Genomic DNA, 22718 nt, shown 5'->3' with positions numbered 1-22718 from the left:
GTTCTATTCAACAAGAATGCAGACGAATTACAACAAATGATTGAGGACCTTAACAGAGAGAGTGTGAGAGTGGGGTTGAAGATTAATATGCAGAAGACAAAGATAATGATGAATAGCTGGGCAAAGGAACAAGAGTTCAGAATTGCCAGTCAGCCTCTAGAGTCTGTGAAGGAGTGCGTTTACCGAGGTCAATTAATCACAGGGAACGCTGATGACGAGAAGGAAATTCACAGAAGAATAAATATGGGTTGGATGGCATACGGCAGACATTGCCAGCTCCTGACTGGAATCTTACCATTATTATTTAAAAGTATGGTGTACAATCAGTGCATAAGCTTTCCTACTTCATGCAGTCACACAAACTCGACAACCCGCTGGTAAAGAAAAAAGAAACATTCACAAATGGGTATATGTAATATTTTTATTTTGCCTAAGTACAAAAATTTGATTACAACAGCATGGCTTCAGCTGGTCTGGTCGCTTTTATCACAGAAGCCCCAAAAAAAAAAAAACATTTCTCTCTCTTTCAGCACTATATGTACAATATCAACATGGAAACGCCCTTGCTTAGCAAGAAACAACATTCAACTTGCTCCCTCTTTTACAGGTAAAAAAAAAAAAAAATGTAAATGGCAAAACTGCCTCCCTCACTAAACTGCGGGCAACAGTGATAAAAAGTGCTCTCATAATAGCAAATGCAATTTTCCCCCAAACATTTCACCAACAGTTTGTCTTTGCACATAACAAAATAAAATTCTGCGACGACCAACAGCAGGTCTTAAATGCCTCATGAACAACTGCGCCCTTGTATATTGATGCACTGGGCGCCTTTATAATAATGTCTGCATCTCAATCTGCAGCACATGGCAAAGTGTGGAAGTGCTCATGGAATTCCTTATTGTCATGCCTCCTAAAACAAGGCAGGTGCAAGGCTACTGATGAGCTTCTACCACAAGGTTGGTGAAACCAATAGCCCAGCACTTCACTGGATTGCTCTGTTAGGATATGTTAGCACATAACTGGATGCAATATAATCCAATTGCAATTTGCCCGCTAGCTTTCAAGTGGGATAGAACCAACTAGACAAATTTGAGTGTGCACTGCTTGCCATTCGCAGTGCTAAAAACTTGCGTTGCTTCCTTCGGAACAGATCAAAACTGTCTATATTGCATTCGAAGCCTGTTGAACACAGCTGCCGAAGAATAGGCCTAAGATAGCAACAAACACACGGTGCACACTTTTAGGCATCCAAATGCAAGGCTGCATGAACAGTTGTTATGCGACACCAAAGAAGCGCTTTAGTACACAAAGTAGCATATCTCCATAATCTCAAAGCAGCAGTGGCAAGATGATCAACAGCCTCATCACAAAAGCTTTACTGTTATAATGGAATGTGGGAGCAGCATGAAGCAAGAACAACACACACTACTTCACAAGCAAGCACGTGTTCTTGCCTCTGCAGAAGCAGCACAAGAGTGTCAAATGCAGATTTTTCCAAATACAAAGCAGAAATGGCATGCCTTCCTTCTCTATGCAGTGTGCCTACAAATTGAGCAACATTTCGACAGTGACGACATTCTATCACATGGCATGTTATGAAAACAGTTTACGAATAATGTAAAATTAAAAAAAAAATACTTTCAAGAGGCAGCTGCAATCTTCCTCTTAAGCAAGTGGCAGCCCTGCCCTCTTCTTTCCACAATATCCCAGCACCAATTTTATATGTGCTCTGCCACAAGAAGGCAGGCTAATTGGCTCCAGAGATAACAATGACAGCAGCATCAACAGTACTACCATTTCTGCAGAACATGTCTTGTTTTGTTGCGGTTTTTTATTTGTACTGCTCCTCTTAATTGAGTCACATGACCCAAGCTGGCCAGCCGTCATAGAGCCAGTAAAACAAGACAAGGCAGTCAAAGACAAAAAGCAGTATGGGGAGACTCCAGTGTCACAGAAAGGCCACGACTATGGCAGCAGCCAACAGGACTTAGCTGCACGGCTGCTTCTCCAGGCTATTTGCATGCACATATAACGTGTATGAAGCTGAGAATTTCATTGGTCCTCAAAGGGGGCAGAGTAGCATTGACTGCAGCTTTCAGACCCTTGCCTCGCCTTTTTGAATCTTGTCATAGACAGCCCTGGTTAGAGGCACGTACTCATTAGCGGTTAGGTCGAGGAAATACATTGGGTCATCAATCGTGTCGATGTCGTACTGCTGCTTCTGGAGATCCACTTTCTTGATCTTGTAGGTACCTTTGTTTTGGGAAAAGGAAACCAAACAGTGTGACTAGGTTGTAAGCTGGGTTTAAGTACATCTTCAGACATGCCAAACTGATAATTTGAAAAATACAACAATCGTAGCCACAAAACACAATTTGTTTTAAATACTAAAAATTGCTCAAAAACTGACTGTTTACTTAAGAGAAGTGCAGAATTTGTTCTGCAGGAGCACTGTCAATAGGCACTCTGCCCAACAGTCATAGCTAGAATGATCTGCATCATAAAAGAAAATGTCCATGACGTCTGCTCACAAAAACTAATGCAGACTGTCTAAATTTTAGGTGCCATTATACACTGGTTCTAAGCAGCTGGCATTGCTGAGGGTAGACCAAATAATTCAAAGAGTCTGAAAAATCATTTTTTTCTTTTTACTATAACATAGGTTTAAAACAATGTTCTGTCAAAATTTTTCTTTGTTATAGTGAGGTCAATTCTTTTTTTGTTCATTACTATTGAAATGTGGTATTTCAATTACCAGTTACCCACATAATACTTGCAAGTGGGCTACTTATGTTGCAAATGCTTTGTCAAATTTTATTTCTTTTTTCAAGTTGTTCACCATTGACTGAGTGATGTGTACCCTCTGTCTGCACAAATAAATTTGTATTAAGCTCCTTGTTTCTTTCACTTTTCTGTAATCTTTAGGGTAAACGACGAGAAAAAAAGAAAAGCAAATTCTGTATTTTCTAGAAATCAGCCTTCCCCAAAACATGACGCAAATAAATATAGTAAAATTATTGCTTTTACTACAACGATCATAAACAAGCACTGAAGACTGGGAATTCTAAGATAAGATTGCAAAAGTTGGCAGGTATGCATCTGTAGCATAAGTGATTTGGCTTCTAGAGAGTGAAATTCTTGCAATAACTGAAGTACACAGTGGCATAGCATATGCTTTCTGCCATGTACTAGTACTATTAAGGAATGGGTACAAATGTGAAAATGTAGGGCTGGCTTGATTTACTGTAGGGTCAATGTTTGTTCTGTAGAGCAATGATAGATGCATTCGTGCAAGCCATCCAGTTTAAGAAGAGTGATGTGGCCTATTTGGTTCAAGTTCATGGTGCAATTCTGAAGCGTAAAGCACGGAAGTATGAAAAGAAAGGTAAAAAAGATGAAGGAATAGCAAGAGAAGGACAAACATGAGTGCTGACTACCAATTGAATTTATTGGTCACAAAGGGCACACAAATATACACAAGGTGTTATGGTTATTGAACACTGCATAAGAGACACTAGTCACATCGCTAGGTTAATAAACCAGCAGTAAAAATCAAACAATATTAGGGTTGGCATAGGCTCAAAAGCGTGAACTCCTCATTGTGTAAAACCACTCATGGTTGAATGATGCATTTGTTGCCATAATTCTTAATAATATGCCTCTGAAATTTCTCGCATTGCCTTAGTGTGGCAATCCAGCACACACCCTCTCTCAAACTGAGGCTGACTGTCACAACTTTTGCGGTGCAACACTAGGTTAGAAGTTCTTCCTTTTGTTATGTCATTTTTGTGCTCCCCTAACCCTTTGTTTACATAGTGCCCTGTTTTCCCTATATAACTGTGGCTGCATGTTAATGGTATACGACAGACGACCCCCACGCAGCAATCCACAAATTTATTTTCATGTTCAACTGCGCACACCCAGCTGTATTTATTTGATGTTCCACTAAGGCGTTCGTCCGTCATCCTGCAACAACATCTTGCAAACCAGAAGAACGAAGAAAAAAAGAAACAACTAGCAGTTATCTCATATTTGCACTACATCTCCCATGGGCTGAAAAAAATTAAGTTGCAACACGATGTCAAGGTAGTCTTATCAGCCCCATGCAAAATTGGGTGCATTTGCAGGACAACGGATGAACGCCTTGTGGAACATAAAATAAAAACAGCTGGATTTACGCAGTTAAATATGAAAAGAAATTTGTGGATTGCTGCGTGGGGGTTGTCTACTGAATACCATTAACATGCGGCCGCAGTTATATAGGGAAAACAGGGCGCACTGTAAACAAAAGGCTAGGGAAAGGCAAAAATGACTAAACAAAAGAAAGAACTAACCTAGTGTTGTACTGCAAAGGCTGTGGCTGTCAGCCTCAGTTTGAAGGCGGTTGAGTGCTGGATCGCCATTGTGATAAGAGAATGCCAGAAATTTCAGTGGCTATCACATTGAGATATGATAACAGATGCATCACTCAACCATCAGTAGGTTTACACAATAAGGCTTTTGAGCCTACGCCAACCCTAATCTCGTTTGGCTTGTACTGATGGTTTATTAACCTACCAACGTGACTAGTGTCTCTGATGCAGTGTTTGATAACCATATCACCTTGTGTATATACGCATGTGCTTTGTGACCAATAAATTCAGTTCGCAGTCAGCGTTCATATTCGTCCTTCTCATGCTATTCCTTTGACCTTTTTACCTTTCTTTCCACACTTCAGCACTGCACACTGCAGAAATTACACCATTAGGTTTGTTTCTAATGCTTACAAATGGCTGATATTGGCACAGTGGAGAATGCCAAATAGGCACAGCTAATGAATAGTCTTGAAACAGTTCATGAAATCCGCATTGCACAAATTACCTGCATTAGCCATGCATTGCTTCACACATAATTTCACAAAATAAAGCTAGGATAGTTTGTAGGCTACCACATTATCACATACAGCCATTTAGGTCATGGTTTTAGTTATTTGTTGCCTAGTCTTTCACCAAAAATCTATGATACAAACACAAAACATTGTTGCAATCTAAAGCTATAACGGCTGGTGCCTGGTCTATGGAACAAAATGCACTTTCTTTCATAGCTTTATAAGCATATGGCATTTACTGTTCTTCCATAAATTAAATAATACCAGTTAATTTCACCAATGCATTTCCTGGCTTCTTTGTCTGTTTGCTTCATATTGTTATGAGAAGGAGGAAGTGTGTGTCTATTTACAGATGGCTTTTTAATGGCCGAGCCAACAAGCACAGAGCAGCGATAATACTAAACTCTTCTTTGTCGTCTCACAGGCCACCATCAGCCTCCTCTTCTTCCCACATAACCGACAGTGACATCACCCCCGTCGGGAAAAGCACCTTTTTGGTGCGGCTCATCGGTCTGAGAAAGTTAAGGTTTGAGACAGCTGATGTGAATGATGTCAGAGAGAGGTAAAGGCACGGTGGCATCCAGCGGAGACACTTCATATGTGACAGGGGTCACCTGGCGAAGGATGCGGTAAAAGCCATATTATCGCGAGAGCAATTTCTCCGAAAGACCAACACACCGAGTTGGATACCAAACTAGCACAAGAGCACCTGGTTCGTAGTCCACATTGTGATGGCGGTGGTCGTAACGGCGCTTCTGGCGTGTCTGTGAAGCAGAAAGACGAATGCGGGCAATCTGGCGTGCTTGGGTCGCTGTGGCTATGACATCCCGAGTGTACTCTGTCGGCAAGTCGAGTGTGGTCGAAAGGAGAGTCTCGAAAGGCAAAGTCAGCTCACGGCCGAAGAGGAGAAGGGTGAATAGCCAGCTGCGTCATGGCGCGAGGAATTGTATGTGAACGTGACAAATGGTAGAGCAATGTCCCAGTTGCGATGATCGGAGAAAACATACATTGCTAGCATGTCAGTTAATGTGTGGTTCAGGCGTTCGGTAAGACCGTTAGTTTGAGGATGGCAAGCCGTAGTAAGCTTGTGTTTAGTAGCACGTGATCGAAGTAGGTCATCTATGACTTTGGCAAGAAAGTATTTGCCGCGATCGGTGAGAAGTTCACGAGGTGCACCGTGGTGCAAGATAATGTCGTGAAGCAAGAAATCAGCGACGCCTGTAGCGCAGCTGGTTGGTAGGGCTCTAGTAATGGCATAGCGAGTTGTATAGTCCGTAGCGACGGCAATCCACCTATTTCTGTCATTTGATATAAGGAATGGTCCAAGAAGATCAACGGCAACGCAAAAAAAAGGGTTGGTCGGTACGTATATCCAAAGGCTGCAGCAGACCGGCAGGAGGCACAGCTGCTCTTTTCCGGTGCTGACACGACTCACATGTGGCAACATAGTGCCGGACGGAGCGGCTGAGACAGGGCCAGAAAAACCGTCGCCGAATTCGGTCATAGATCTGCATGATGCCAAGGTGTCCAGCGGTGGGAACATCGTGCAGTTGCTACAGTACAATCTGTCGAAGATGAGACGGAATGACGGTTAGGAGGTCGGGCCCGTCGGGTGCATGTCGTGGTGATACAGGATGCCATTTTGTAGTACGAACATGTGAACAGATGGGTCAGACGGATCAGAGAGCAGGCGTTCGATAATGGGGCGTAATGATTCATCGCGTCGTCGTTCAGCACCAACGTCTTGCAAGGCAGAGAGCAAAAGAACTCAGATCGGTGCAACATCCACTACACTGTCCGGTACATCGACGGGATGACGAGACAGGCAGTCGCCGTCCTGATGTCGACGACCCGACTTGCAGAGCACAGTGTATGTGTATTCCTGCAGCCGTAGGGCCCAGTGACCGAGGCGTCCGGTGGGATTCTTAAGGGAGGAAAGCCAACAAAGGGCGTGGTGATCGGTTTAACTGTAAATGGTGGACCATATATGCAGGGTCGGAACTTGCCCACCGCTCAAATGAGGGCGAGACACTCGCGCTCAGTAATCGAGTAATTGCGCTCGGCGGGAGAGAGGAGGCGGCTGGCTTAAGCGATAATGCGGTTGCGCCCACAGTGACGTAGCCAGTGGCGTCAGTGCGGATTTCTGTCAAAGCAGAGGCGTCAAGATGGGCGAGAACAAGAGGTGTGGAGAGCAGCGTGATGAGCTGCGTGAAAGCAGACGCTTGTTCAGAGCCCCAACAGAAAGGAACGTCTTTCTTCAGGAGGTCAGTCAGGGGACAGGCAACATGGGTGAAATTTTCCACAAACCTGCAGAAGTAAGAGCGAAACCCAATAAAGCTGCGAACATCTTCGACAGAAGTTAGTACGAGGAAATTCTGTACAGCAAGAACTTTAGCGGGGTCGGGGCTAATGCCTGACGAATCGACGAGGTGTCCGAGCATGGTTATTTGGTGGTGACCAAAGTAGCACTTGGACGAGTTGAGCTGCAAGCCAGCGGTGCGAAAAACAGAAAGAACAGATGAAAGTCTTTCAAGACGAGTCGCAAAAGTTGAAGAGAATACAATGAGGTCATCCAAGCAGCACAAACAGATGTGCCATTTCAAACCACACAAGAGCATGTCCATCAATCGTTCAAAGGTTGCCAGGGCATTGCACAAGCCAAAAGGCATTACCCGGAACTGATGTAGGCCGTCTGGTGTGACGAATGCGGTCTTTTCATGGTCCATTTCATCCACAGCAATTTGCCAATATCCAGAGCGAAGGTCTATAGATTAAAAATAAGTGGCACCGTGGAGACAATCCAGAGCACTGTCAATGTGGGGAAGTGGATATACATCTTTCTTGGTGATCGTGTTTAGATGACCATAGTCAACGCAGAATCGCCAGCTGTTATCCTTCTTTTTGACGAGAACAACAGATGAAGCCAACAGGCTGGAAGAGTGTTCAATAATCCCTTTGGCAAGCACCTTGTCAACCTCGTTCTGGATAACTTGTCGCTCAGAGGGCGACGCCCGGTATCGGCATCGGCGAACAGGTGCTGTATCGCCGGTATTTATACGATGCTTCACGACCGTAGTTTGACACAAAGGGCGATCACTCAGGTTGAAAATGTCGGAGTAGGACTCGAGTAGGCCACGGAGGTCTGTGGCTTGTTGGGTTGAGAGGTCCAGTGCAATCATCTTTGTAGAGTCGTCGGTCGGGGCAGATGCCGAAGGCGCAGAATGAGCATTGGTCAAAGACGGCGCAACAGATAGAGCAGAAATGTGGCACTCGTGCGACAGTGACAACGTGGCAAGAGACATACCTTGAGGAAGTACTTGTGGGCACTGTCTGAAATTTAGGATGGGAAGACATTTATGATTGTCCTCAAGAGAAAGGATGGTGTGTGGGAAGGAGACATTGGGAGAAAGCAGGACTGAAGTCGCGGGAGTAAGGACATAGTCTCTATCAGGTACAGGTGGGCAGGCTAAAACGGATGCAGGTTGCTGCTAGAGATGGTAGGCGAATAAAATCCGTGGAACAAAGCTGAGTTGAAGCTTGAGCATTAAGGTCAATGGGAACAGGTAGGGGTATGTCAAGTTGTACAACACCGGCTGAACAGTCAATCATAGCAGAATGGGCGGCCAAAAAGCCGAGTCCGAGGATCACATTGTGAGGGCGATGTTCGAGCACACTAAACAAAACGGACGTGTGGCGACCGGCGACACTGACATGAGCAGTACACATTCCAAGCACAAACGGAGTTCCACCGTCGGCGACCTGGAGCAGTCGAGTTGAAGCAGGAGTAAGTACTTTCCTCTAGCGCGTTCGAAGCTTCGCACTCATGATGGAAATTTGGACTCCAGTGTCGATGAGTGCTGTAATGGGCAAACCGTCCACGTCCAGAAGGTTCCGATTAGTTGGCAGGGTCAGCAGAGGAATTTCAGGCCGGTGTTTTAGAGCAGTGTCACCTCCAGGAGCTGCCCAGTTAGTTTCCCGTCGTAGAGCGGCAACGGTAAGCTGGGGATGGAGAGCGACGCAGCTGGGGCGAACGGGAGCGGCGACTATGTGGTGATGGCGAGCAGCTGGTCGCGGTGGCTCGAGCGTTGTCAGGTGCGTCTTCAACCTCGGTGGAGAGTGATAGCGGCCGAGGATCCAGTGGGGAGCGGCAGTACGCAGGAAAGCTTGGTCGAGAGTGGGCTGGCCAGGAACTTCGACAGTGGCGAGAGATGTGGCCCACACATCCACAGTAAAAGCAGGTGGGTCTATCGTCATGTGTGCGCCATTCGGCCGGGTTGCGATAGCTTGGATATGGACCATATTGGCTCCGGTGAACAGGGACAGAGACAGCAGACGAAGCAAAGTCAGGACGGCTGGTGGAGCAGATGGATGGAAGACCTACATTGGCAAGTTCTTGGCGAATGACCGACTGAATGAAAGACACAAGCGGCCGGGAATCATCAAAACACTGTCACTGGCGTGGCAGGAGACGCTGCTTCGATTTCTCGCCGAACGATACATACGACGTTCTCGCAGGAGGTGGGGTCACGCTGTGGACAAATGTCTTCACACGTCGATGAAGCTGCGGTATTGCATAAACACGTAAACTGTTGAACTATGCGGCGACTCTAAGCGTCTTCAAAGCAGCGACATTCGTTAATGATCTCATTGACCATTGTTATGTTCTTGTAAACAAGCAGGTTAAATACATCGTCCGCGATGCCTTTTCAAATGTGGCTCTGCCATATTGTTATGGCAGAGGCAGAGAGCGAGGATGTCCTGGATATACGCCACGTAAGATTCAGTGGATGTGTGTGCACGGGTCCCAAGGTCCTTCTTCGCAGCACATTGGCAGCCGACGGGTTTGCCGGATAAATCTCTAAGCTTCTGCCTGCACTGGTCTCAACTCGTAATCTCTTCTTCGTGTGTTTCGAACCAGACCCGTGCTGTTTTCTTGAGGTAGAATATTATATTAGCCAGCATAAGCGTGTTATTCCACCTGTTGTGTGCGCTGACCCATTCGTAATTCTGCAACCAGTCATCGACGTCAACGTTGTCAATGCCGAAAACATGCTAGGGTCGGGAGGCTGGGCCAGGATGACCGTCGGTGGTGACGACAGGGCCGTGGTTGAACTCTCTCCTTCAGATGACATGGCGGCCAGGTTACGTCCGCTGCAGAGCTCTGTCTTGCACAAGTGATAACCCAGCACCTCCACCAATGATGTTATGGGAAGGAAGAAGCATGCGTCTATTTACAGATGGCTTTTTAATGGCTGAGCCAACAAGCGTAGAGCAGTGATAATACAAAACTCTTCTTTGTCGTCTCCAAGGCCTCTTCTTCCCACATTACCAACTGTGACAATATCATTGCAACTAAGAAAAAGATCAAGCCACTCAGTTCCTCTTATTCTTCTTGCTCACTGCACACTGAGGGCAACTTTGGCAGCCTTGATGCTATGAGGTAGTATGAAGTTTTATTAGCCAGCCGCCCACTAATAAGTTCACATACTGCAGTGAAAGGATGTTCTACATCCACTGCCATGGTTGTTAGTGGTGCTGGCGAACACCCACAGGTCTACATTTACTACACATACACAAATACAGAAGGAAGTTGATGGGAGGATGGCCACTCCATTAGCTTAACGGTAAAGCACCACACCTGTAATGCAGAAGATGTGGGTTTTGGCTCCTACCTACAGCAAGTTGTCTTCACTTTCCCTACTGTTTTTACATCTAAATGACAAATAACATTTGATTTCCCCTGCGATTTCCCTGACTGCATTGTTTATTTGCTTGATATGGTTGTTTAAAAAAAAGAAAACTAGCTCCTCGGTTTATTTCTCGCTCAGAAAACACAGGAACTTCATGCCACACAATATAGCTGCATTTACATATTCAATAAGAAGTCCTTCATTGCTGGCAAAAAGTTGGTTGGTTTAACCTCATTCGGGATAAAATTCCAGATTAAGGCTTCATTTAATACCATTAATTTCTATCCATGAGTATTTCCCGAGGCAGGCAGTTTGAAATTATCAGCATAATCGCTCATGTAACACGTAGGCAAATGTAAATGTGCTTAACGGAAATGGTTGGATTTTAGTCAATACTTTACGAATGACCTAAAGGTAATAGGCTATTTGTTTAATGACTTTTGGGGTTTTATGTTGGAGTTTTTAATATGACAACCTGAATCTCTCAGTTACAGTGTTTTTACATTCCCACCCCATCACAATGCAAGTGTCGCAGCCCAAGAAATTTACTACTTTATGCTCAGCAGCAGAACACCATAACTGCTTAGTCGCTATGCTTAGTCATTACGACTAGTCATTATCTGGAATTAATTTGGGCAAAACAAGAGAAAATGGCAAATTCAATCTACACAAGGAAAAGAAGGTTTTTGAGTTATTCCTTTTCAGAAATTCGTAGCCAGTGTGTACAACACTGCTTGGAGATCACGTGCACTGCTTCAAATGCACTGAGAAAAGTTAAGCACTTCGTGTGTCCTGTACCCCCTTTTCTTTGTCGGTGTCTTTTAGTGCAAAAATCATTTTGCTATGCCATATTGTCTACATTCGTTCCAAGAATGGTGCCCGTGCTCACCTGTCGCTTCCAGATCCTTCACCACTCGAATAAAGAGAGGTATTGCATAAGCAGGAAGGGCATTTCTTATGTCCCGCAAGAAAGCCTTGAGGTCAAGTTTGCCTTCGGGATCACAGATGGCAGCCATGCCAGCCTTGCCTTCAGATCCTGGTAAAATGAAATGCACACAAGGTGCCTTATTAAGTGGAAAGTCCTTAAACACAATTAGTGTATTCATATAAAAGTTGCAGCACTTGATATGACAATCAGTTCATCAGGCCTGAATGAAGAACACAGTAGTGTTCCTTTCAGCACGATGATTGAAAAACAGATGCAGCGGCAAGATACAACCAGCAGCAGAGGCAAATAATTTAGCACTAAAGTTGACAGCACTTTGCAATTATTCAATTAATTCGTTTTGACACTGTTACTTCTCGTCTTCCACTATGCACACTACTAGAGGTCAGTGCTGGTGATAACAGCACAGTAGCACTCAACCCGATGACAAGAAGGTAGAATTAAACCGATTTCATTGTGCTTACAGTGATGATAGCCTCTGCCACCTCACTTCTATGCTTTGGTGAAAGAAACATCAACAGATTGCCCTGGTTAGCCACACTGTGGCAACAGTTGTTAGTGGTGTTCTTGGATCGATGTATACTTATTACATATGAATGCGCAGTACAGTCCACTCTCAAAGGAAACACTTTAATTAGTATTCCAACCCTTACTGCAGCTCAGTTTTGATAGGAGCCCTGGAGAAATATTTTCCTATCAATATGTCTGTACATAATGCATTACAAAGCAGTTACTCCTAATGAAGTTTAGAAGAACTTGTTGTTGGGCGAGTTGGTACATATTAGCGAACATTGTTTAACTGCGCAAACAAACAGACCACATAGACAGCATGAAACAAGGACAGGCGCAGTCCTACGGCGCCCGTCCTTGTCCCATGCCGTCTATGTAGTTCGTTTATTCGAGCAGTTAAACAATGTTCGCTATTCCTAATGAAGTTGACAAAATATATAAATTATGATGGCTCGACTACTAATTCTCTCTAAGAGTGGACTGCACTGTACAAAATGAAGGCACCAGTACCTCAAATAAGTGCACCTTCCAGCCATGTTTGCTCCCATTCAATCTGCTAAAAGCTTCAACTACACCATCAGCCATTGTAGCCAGAGCATCATTGTGAAACATGGCAAACGGCAAAGTTATCCAGTTGAATCAAACTACAGCGGAACTGATGTTCCAACCCAGTGTTTGCCATTTCACCACCCTCCCACATCACACATGCCTGCTTCCTCTCTCCCTACATCCAAAAAAAGAAAAATGTGGCATGCCAGCAGACCTGGAATCTCAACTCCATAGATGGCACAGTCTGTAAGGCCTGCTATCCTTGCAACAACTCCTTCCACCTCCGATGTGGACACGTTTTCTCCCTTCCAGCGGAAGGTGTCGCCTGTTCTATCCTTGAAGAACAAGTAGCCAAACTCGTCCATGACAAGCAGGTCTCCTGAAAGGCAAAACATGTACATTAGCAAACAATAGGTTAGAAACAAACTTGGAACGCTGCTTTTTTTAATTAATGTTCTAATACTATTTCCAATGACAGTGGCTCCTTTCTGCTTTCAGTATCCCTTTCAGGCGCTATGTACATAATCGTGTATGTCAAGATCGAGCATCAACAGCAGAAGCATTGGTGAAAGTAACAACAAATAAAATGCGTTGAATGCATTTTGTAACACTTCCGATTGCAACTGTGCTGCAATTTTGAATAATGTATGCAAAATATTTTAGTAAAACGAGTGGGAAAGTAGATTGTTGGGTATTTTTACTCAGTGTGGGTATGTCGTATGCAGCGGATTCAGTTCTTTTATTGTTTTTTTTTACAGTGTGTTGATCCATGCAAAATTTTCAAGTGGCTGGATAGGTGCTTTACAAGTCTGCTAGACATCAAATAGTTGATGTTCTAATATCTTGTGTTCCTGTAGTGGGTTGTGCACCTATGGAGTTGCCACATGGAGTCCACATTCTGTAAACTTGACAAAATTCACGAAGTGAAAATTCTTAATCTATTTTCTGTAAGTTTTCAATCAACAGAACTGACTGGTGCCTGAAAGAACTACGCTTCACCGAAATATTTTACACCCGCTTCACCGCATGAACAGTGCTGTACTGCGGCAAAACTGACCTAAGAAAACCAGCCATTATGCAATGCATATTAGACCTTTGCCGCATGTGCCCTCCTCAACACATTTCTTGATCTGAATTTAACTAAGTTATGCTCACACTGCCTGCACACAAATGGCTTGGATATACATCTTACTTCAGCTAGCTACCTTGTGCATAATGGAAATTATGATGAGAGTGCACTGCATGAATTGTTTTTTTTTTTTTTTGCAGTGGGGTCTGGCCAGTTTTTCTTGAGATTTATGGCCATGTCGTCCGTACAATCGAGAGGATTGGTCACAATTCAGAAGTCTCCCAAAAAAATTGGGAGAGTTAGCAGGTATGCGCATGCCCTTTCTTTTGAAAGAGCATTTTTACATCTGTTACATAATTTCTATACTCTGTAGATGTTTTGTGCCACAAAGTACTATTAAAAACACAAAAAATTCAATATTTGTGGACACATCAGTACTGTTCTGCATTTCACTGAGGTGATGATGCAGGCGGGTGACAAAGACAGATCATGTGTCAGCTCACCTGATGCAAAGGCTAAGTCGCCTTTCTTGAAGACATCCTTGTAGACCTTCTTGCTGGTGGCTGCCTTGTTTGCATAGCCATCAAATGAGTGAATGTGGTCATCACGCACAATGCGTCCCACAAGTTCGCCAACTTCATCTGAATGAAAAGGAGAGGGAGAGACAAGCACAGACACCTTACCAGGCTAGAAGCAAGCAGAAAAGGATGTTGCCACAAACACTCATGTGGCTACTGCCATGTAAAATATGGCTAGCAGAATTGCTTCACAATGACTTTTACCTTAAAACAAAAATTTTAACATTTTAGTTGAACTGAATAACAGCCACACAAATCTAGTACTGTCACCCTAAGTTGAAGCGTCAACAGTAAAATATAACTAACACATCTGATGAGTCAGTTATTCATAGTGTGAGGCCGAGTCGCTGTGCAGACAACTGCTGAACTTGACTGAAACCTAGAACTTTGTATCAAAGAGTGAATTGCATATGATGTATCGCACAGTGAAAATGTAAATATATGTATGCTAGTTAGTTTTCTCTTGTTCATATTTTACTGAAATACATACATGCAAACACTATAACACATACATACAAATATAACACCTGATAAGAAGCACAATGAACTTTCTTCATTGGAAATGCCATGCCACAGAAGTGGTTTAAAATAATGCTGTGTGGATTTAATCTCAGCAGTTCCGATTGCAAAGCCACATTTAAAGGGGCCCTCAACCACTTTTTATAGAAGTGGAGAAAGACATTTGAAGTGAAGATAGGCTATTTCAGAACCACTTTGCCGCAAAAAGTACTTCAATGCATTCAGCAGAAGCGGAGTTATCGGCAATCAAACTCGGCCTCAGCTGTGTTCCCCTTTCTCCTCCAATCCCTTGCACTGCGAAGGCTACGGCGGAGATGTCATCGTGGCGCGCAGTTCAAATTTCTGATTTGGTGCCTATGCCATGCTAAACGTAAGCCAAACGCGGCTGTTCTCAGAGAGCCGCAGTGTGCTTAGCCACTACTCGTGGTGGCACCTCACGGCGGCTGCGGTGTAGCCGAGTGCAGCGACCAATAGCAGCCGCGTATTGGAGTGTGCTTTATGACGAAATAAAGCACACAGAAAAGAGCGAGGATCATGGGGTTTTTGAAGAGAGCATTTGAGAGAAAGGCGACTTTGTGCTCCGCTTGCGAGCTCCAAGGACCGCGTACACTACTCGCAGACTACATTATTTCACAAAGCCCGAGGGGTGGTTCAGGGCCCCTTTAAGAGTAGCAGCTGAATGAATGAATGACACAAAGCTATAGGACATGGCACAGCGGTGCCTCAAATACGGCTAACAGGGAAGCTCATCTTCCACCAGTGCTTGAGTGCATGCACTGAGGCTATGAGAGGTAATCTGTGAGGCTCCATGTGAGGTAATCATGTGTCTTGCACAACAAAATCAGCATACGAATTCATAGTGTGCATACAACATCATGACCACAGCTCCACAGTAATGGCTCACTGCAAGCAACAGCAGTGTCAGTCAAGCATGAACCAACTATTTAAAGGAGCCCTGAACCAACCCCCAGGCTTGGTGAAATAACATAGTCCGCGGGTAGCATATGCTGCTGAGAACATCTCAGCCAAGTTTTGCTATCATACATGGTACGTGGAGCTCTCAAGCGGATCGCGAGGTCATCTTTCTCTCAAACGCTCTCTTTTCAACAGAAGGCCCTGTTCTCACTCTCTTCTAGATGCACTATTTCATTATTGGACGCACTAATTCGTCTGTCCCTCAGACGGCTGCCACTGGCCGATAGCCGACATCAAGCTGCTGCCAGCTACATGGCGTAGATACTGTGGCCGCTGCAATTTGCCGCCACGAGTCCACTGGCTAGGCGCACTGCGGCTCGCTGAGAACAACTGAGTTTGGCTTATGCTTACCACGTCGTAAGCCCCAAAAGTGGAAGTCCTGGCATCTAGATAAACATCCAAAATGAAATCTGAACTCTGTGCCACAGTGACATTTAGAAGGTGGAACGTTGTGGACACGCCACACTGTGCCGTAGCCATCGCCGTGCAAGGCATTGGAGAAGGACCAGGAGCACAGCGGAGGCCGTGCTTGATTGCCAATGACTCTGCTTCTGCTGAATGCATTGAAGTGCTCTTTGTAGCAAAGTATTTCTGAAATAGCATATTTTCACTTCAAATGCCTTTCTCCACTTTGATAAAAAGTGGTTCAGGGCCCCTTTAAGCACTTCAGCAACTCATAGTAAACATACACTGTACACCAAGAGTGGATCCAAGGCAGCATACAGAAGGGAACAGGAAGGGGGCATTCTTCGAGCCACCTTCTGAATCATTCTTTTTAGCAGTCAAGGTAATAGGATAGTACATGCAAGCCAAGTACTTTCGGCGTGCTTACACAGCACATCTGGTTTACACAGCAGCATTAAAACGCCCTCTCAGTATTCCTGCAAGTCTTGAAGGGAATGAAAATCACAAGGATCTCTTTCTCACCAGGTTCACATGGGATGCAGAGCCCGTTCTTGTCCCTGAGTGGCTCACCACTGGCTTCATCCACTCGAATTAGCTTGACAGGATGGACATTGCCAGCAATCCGAGACACAAAACCAACGGACCCCACCTTGTTGTCAATGTTCACTGCACATTAAACAAGAGGTTAGCAGATCATTCTGCAGTACTTTAATTATTGGAATGAGAGCAATACTGTTGTGAGGTCACATACATAGCTATGACAATCGAAACTTATTTGTGCAACAATTGTTTGTGCTGCCTCCCAAAATACCCTCGTACTGATACTGCTAATGCACATTTTTTCTAGAATGATTTTGCTTTCTCACAATTGGCTGATCGTCAATGTTTCCTGAAAAGCATTGCTAAATCTTCCACAAGCTACTAAAGCTGTGCCACACTGCCACCTAATTTCACATTAAAGCTGCAAAGGACTTGAGAAGAACTACGGAGAAAGTGTGGATAAACTCGTAGGTAAAACAGGCTACAAATTGGATAAAAATGAAAAACTTATGTCCAAGTCAGGGGGAAAATTTAGCGTTCACTAAGAGCAAGTACACTTTGCTTCACCGAGAGTGGCACATGCTGGCCCTGCATAATGAAGAAAACTTTGAAATATGATCTTGTGACTTTATTCTCTATTGTTTGACTATGCCAACTATTACTGCCATAACTTTTAAAGACGAAGGAACTTCCCTGGGCACCTAGGGCATCATAAAGGATGCCTGCTTTTGCATTACCATCCTAGAGAATGATTAACAAGGCATTCACAAAGGAGTGACTGAAACAGAATAGTGATGGGAATGTTCCTTTCTTCCATTATTTCTGTTTTCTTAATCATTTTGATTGTGATGATCACACAAATTGTGGTGGCCCTTCAATTTTACTGAGCAACTTCCCACCTCAATTCGTCTGGATAGGGCATTTGTATTGAAGGACACAAACCATAAGTTTTAGAAATCTTTTTTTCCCATACTATGTTATAGTCTTTAGAAATGAAAAACATAAGTATACATTCAGCTTCCAATTCAATATTTATTTTATTCTGGAATTGCACCATTGGCATGCCCGTAATTGTTATCTGCAAGATCTCAAATGCTTTCTGGAAGAAGTGCAGTAAAAAGCAGCAAATGGCTTCTAAGATAATGTTTGTCTATCACCTTATGGTTTATCAGACAAAGATTGGTGTTGCTTGATACTCACAGACGTGTGCGTTTCCCTCTGTGGATCCATAAAGCTCACGAATGTCCCTGATGGCAAAGCGTTCTTGAAACTGGCTCCAGATTTGGGGTCGCAGGCCATTTCCAAACATCATGCGAATCTTGTGTTGCCTTTCCTGTGGACGCACCGGCTGAGCCAGTAGGTACCGGCAGATCTCGCCAATGTACTGTGTCACCTGAAGCAACAAGGCAAGTAATTTATTTCAGTTCTGCAACACAAGAGTCATGCCAAGATGACACATAAAAAGACCAAAAGGCTTTATTGGGCGCATACAGCTCTTGCCTGAAAAAGCAGCAGCAGCTCTGTGCCGCCTTTTGGTTTCCTACCACAACATCTTCGACCTCAACAATCGCCAATTGGGCCAGACTTCAATTGTTAAGCATCACATAAAAACTGGTAGTGCCAGTCTTATTCATCACTGGCCATATCGAGTTTCTGCTTCAGAGTGCAACGTTATTCAAGATGAAGTGAACAAGATGCCAAAGGTATTGGAACCTTCGTCAAGCCCTTGGGCATCGCCCGTGGTACTTGTTAAAAAGAAAGATGGCACATGGCGTTTCTGCGTAGATTATCATCATCTAAACCGCATTACCAAGAAAGACATCTGCCCCTTGCCTCGCATTGATGATGCCCTCGACTGTCTCCACGGTGCCAAATACTTTTTCATCAATAGACCTTCGGTCTGGTTATTGGCAAATTTCTGTGGATGAAAAGGACCAAGAGAAGACCGCGTTCGTCACCCCTGATGGTCTATATCAATTCAAAGTTATGCCATTTGGTCTATGCAACGTCCCAGCAATGTTCGAACGTATGTGCTGTAAAATTACATCAGCCGCGATCAGACTGTGTTGCAAGCGCTGACGGCGCCTGCGTTTATTGTCAGATATCTTTCCCTTGTTCTCCCTTTCCCCTTCCCCCTCTCCGTTTTGTATATATATGCTCAGAGACGGAAGGCGGATGGCTGTAATTTCGGTGGCATGCTAGACCGGATGCTTCGCGACAGGATTGTCTGTGGAGTGAAGTCAAGCGCTGTTCAGAAGCAGCTATTAGCGAAAACAGATTTGACGTTGAGGGAGGCTGAAGCAATTGCCCTATCAGCAGAAGCAGCAGAAAAAGATACAAAGAAGATGTCTTCTGACCTTGAACCCGTGCTCAAGGTCAATGCACGACAAGCTGATGAACCGGTGTAAGCACGTGGGCGTAGCGGAAGTAAGAAACAACAGAAACGCCTGCGGCTGGGCGAAAGCGAGGTGTTATCGCTGTGGTGGATACGGTCATCTGGCGAAGATGTGCCAAAGCGACGTGCGGAAAGGGCGCCCAAAAGCACGTTCACAATGCAGGCAAGGAGAAGCATTTGCAGTAACGTCGGATGTCACTAAGGAAAATAGAGACGATGCGCATGTTTAGACACTAACCGCACCCTCCAATAGTCGGCTACCACCACCTATCCTTCGTACTTTCACATGGTGTGGCATTGATGTACCTATGATTGTGGACACCGGCTCACCCATCTGTCTTGTGTCCGAAGAGATTTTTGAGAAAAACCGTGAACAGTGGCCGCAATTAGAACCCGCATGCCTTAAACTGTCCTGTTATCTTGGAGAACTTCCAGTATTAGGGAAATTGAGTACGTCAGTGTCCTACGACGACAAGGAGGTCAAGAGTTACTAGTTGATCCTGAACTGTTCAGGTCTGAGCCTCTGCGGACGAGAGTTGATTTCCAAGTTCAATGACGCAGAATCCTCGGTGTTGAATGTATCAGTGCAACAAGGCTCTGGTCCAGGAAGCAGCCGTACCCCCGCCATGCATGCCATCCTGTCAGAGTTCAAAGATGTCTTCAGCCCCGAGCTGGGTCTAACCGACGGACACGCTGTCTGTCTGAAGCTCAAGGAAGGCACCATGCCGAAACTTTGAAAGGCCCGTTCCATTCCATTTGCTTTACGCTACAAAGTTTTGAAAGAAATTGATAGGCTCGTGACGCTTGGAGTACTGTCACCTGTAACGCACACTGAGTGGGCCACTCCCATTGTGCCTGTAATGAAGAAAAACGGCGCAGTTAGAAGCTGTGTTGCTTTTAAGGTGACCTTGAATCCCATCTGTGAACTGGAGCAGTACCCGTTGCCAGCCATTGATGACATTTTCGCATGCCTGAACGGTGGGAACTGCTTCAGCAAGCTGGTTTTAAGAGACACGTATAACCAAGTTCCCCTCGATGAGGACTCAAGGAAGATGTGCGTAATCAATACACACCGTGGTTTCTTTTGCTACAACTGACTACCATTCGGCATAGCTTCCGCGCCTGCCATCTTCCAGTGGAAAATAGAAACAGTTCTGCAGGGCCTAACAGGTGTTCAGGCTTACCTTGATGACGTTTTGGTAACAGAAAAACTTGGTAGCACTGACAGGTTACGACAAGTACTGCAGCATTTTCGTGAGCATGGAGTGAAGCTCAGACTTGAGAAATGAAGCTTTCGCGAAGAGGCAGTGACGTATCTGGGTCATAAAATTGATCGTGATGGTCTGCATCCAATAGAGAAGCATGTTGAAGGAATCGCACGAGCCCCCAACCCACAAAATGTTCAGCAGTTGCGGTCGTTTCTGGGCATGATTACATTTCACTCAAAATTGGTGCCCAACATGTCTTCCGTACTTGCACTGCTGTACAAATTATTAGAGAACAGCACACGTTGGTTCTGGGGACATGCGCATGAAGCAGCGCAAGAAGCAGCTTTTCGTGAAGCAAAAAAATGCCTCCGAGAAGCGGCTGTGCTGGCTCGCTATGATCCTGAGAGACCCTTCAAGCTGGAGTGTGACACTTCACAGGACATTCGGAAAGATAAACAAACCTGTCGGGTTCTGTTCTAGAATGCTAACAAGGGCTGAGAAGAATTATTCTCAGCTTGAGAGGGAAGCTCTCTCAAGCTGAAAATAATTCTTGTGTTTGGAGTGTCCAAATTCCGTGATTACCTCGTAGGCCGAGAATTCGTATTGGTCACCGACCACCAGCCACTCGTGGGCCTGCTGAAGGCAGATTGACCAACTCCAGCATTGGCAGCCGCCAGAATACAGCGCTAGGAGCTGTACTTAGGCGGATTCCGCTATCAGCTTCAATATTTTCCTGGTAAACAACTGCTCAATGCTGACGCCCTTAGTAGACTGCCACAACTGACGTCTGAGCCGAAGCCACCAGAAGCAGACCCACCAGACTATCTGCTGGCCTTGACTGTGTTCGATGAGGGAACTGTGTCAGTTGAGGAGCTAAGGCAGTTAACTGCTGGTGACCCTGCTCTGAGTCAAGTTATGCGATTCACTAAGAATGGTTGGCTGTCCTGCACGAAAGGCTTGAACACGAGTGTCGCACCCTTTTTGACAAGAAATTTGAGCTTTTTTTGGCCCACGGGTTGTTATACTGGGGCCGGCGAGTAGTCGTTCCGATGGAGGCGCGACGTCGCATCTTATACCTTTTGCATGAGACGCACCAAGGATAGTATACTATGAAGGCGGTTGCTAGATCGTCATTGTGGTGGCCAGGGTTAGATAGTGAAATACAGGCAGTGACAGTGTCATGTCAGAGCTGTGTACAAAACCTGCCCATGCCAGCTATAGCAATGCCAAAAAGCTGGCCCGCTACTGTTGAAAAATGGGCAACGGTGCATATCGACTTTGTGGGTCCTATTGCAGGGAACATGATACTCATGGTCGTGGACGCATACAGTAAGTAGATTGAAGCTATGCCACTCCGACAAGCAATTGCTTCATGCACAATCAACTGCCTGTGCGGTATCTTCTGCAGATTTGGCGTGTCACGAACCATCGTATCCGATAATCAAGCGCAGTTTACCACTGATGAGTTCGCTGCTTTTGTCAAGAGGAACAACATAACGCATCTGCGCACTGCTGTATATTACCCTCAATCTAACGGTCTAGCAGAAAGGGCTGTCAGGACAATTAAGGATGGCCTCAAGAAGATTGGTGAGGGGCGGTTGGAAGATAAGATAAACAAGCTGCTTTTCTATTACAGAAGGAGACCTAACAGCTCTGGAAAATCACCATCAGAGCTGCTCTTCGGATTTAAATTAGATCCCCTTTAAATACATGTTTCCCTCCTGTACACGCAGGGCCAGCCAACGAAGCAGACGAGTGGCCTCTGCCATTGCCTGAAGCTACCGTGTACGCCCGCAACTTTGGAACAAGTGAGCAATGGACTCCAGGAATTGTAGAGTCTACAACAGGCTCTCGGATGGTGAGCAGTCGAACACCCACCGGATTAGTAAGACGACATGTTGACCAGGTGCGGAACCAGGAAGATGAGACGCCACCGCTTGGTACAGACCAAGAAGCGGCAAATCGAGAATCAAGAACAGGTACTCCTAGTGACTACTCACTGTCGCTGAGAACATCAGCCGAACAAGGGGGCATAACAGAACCTGAGCATGAAGTTCAGCTGGAACTCGCAGGGAGCAACGCTGAACCCGTCAGATCACCTCAAGCCTTGCGGCGCTCTACACGTCAAAGAAAACCAGTACAGCAACTTCAATATTAAGGATGAGATGTTGCAAAGTGACCTCAGCTGCAATCGGAGTGCCTTGCAAGCGTTGACGGCGCCGTGCATTTATCGTCCGATATCTTTCCCTTGTTCTCCCTTTTCCCTTCCCCCTCTCTGTTTCGTATATATACGCTCTGAGACAGAAGCAATAAACATTCATGTTCCAACCTTCGAACTGTGTGTTGTCATATACAGTAAGACACGCACGTGTGTCGCAACTATGTAACAGTATGGTGGACTCTTTGCTTCAAGGGTCCAAATGGTCAACATGCCTCTGCTACCTAGACGACGTTCTAGAATTTTCAC

The 22718-nt window shown here is 45.1% G+C and overlaps 1 protein-coding gene across 1 annotated transcript in view; it reads right to left on the bottom strand.

The window, feature by feature from the left end:
- Window positions 1-407: 407 nt before the first annotated feature.
- LOC135914959 (long-chain fatty acid transport protein 4-like) overlaps window positions 408-22718 on the bottom strand; it is a 166362-nt gene continuing 144051 nt past the window's right edge. The window contains exons 7-12 of the mRNA XM_065447895.2: window positions 17849-18041; window positions 16631-16774; window positions 14135-14272; window positions 12777-12941; window positions 11447-11593; window positions 408-2253 (exon numbers count right to left, since the gene is read on the bottom strand). Of these exons, the coding sequence (XP_065303967.1) occupies window positions 2096-2253; window positions 11447-11593; window positions 12777-12941; window positions 14135-14272; window positions 16631-16774; window positions 17849-18041 (945 nt within the window). The 3' untranslated portion in view covers window positions 408-2095. The remainder of the gene's footprint in view (window positions 2254-11446; window positions 11594-12776; window positions 12942-14134; window positions 14273-16630; window positions 16775-17848; window positions 18042-22718) is intronic.

This window comes from Dermacentor albipictus, unplaced genomic scaffold (assembly GCF_038994185.2).
Source record: "Dermacentor albipictus isolate Rhodes 1998 colony unplaced genomic scaffold, USDA_Dalb.pri_finalv2 scaffold_11, whole genome shotgun sequence".
Lineage (NCBI taxonomy): Eukaryota > Metazoa > Arthropoda > Arachnida > Ixodida > Ixodidae > Dermacentor > Dermacentor albipictus.
Note: the sequence above shows the minus strand (reverse complement) of the source record. Positions and strands in the feature narration are given on the sequence as shown.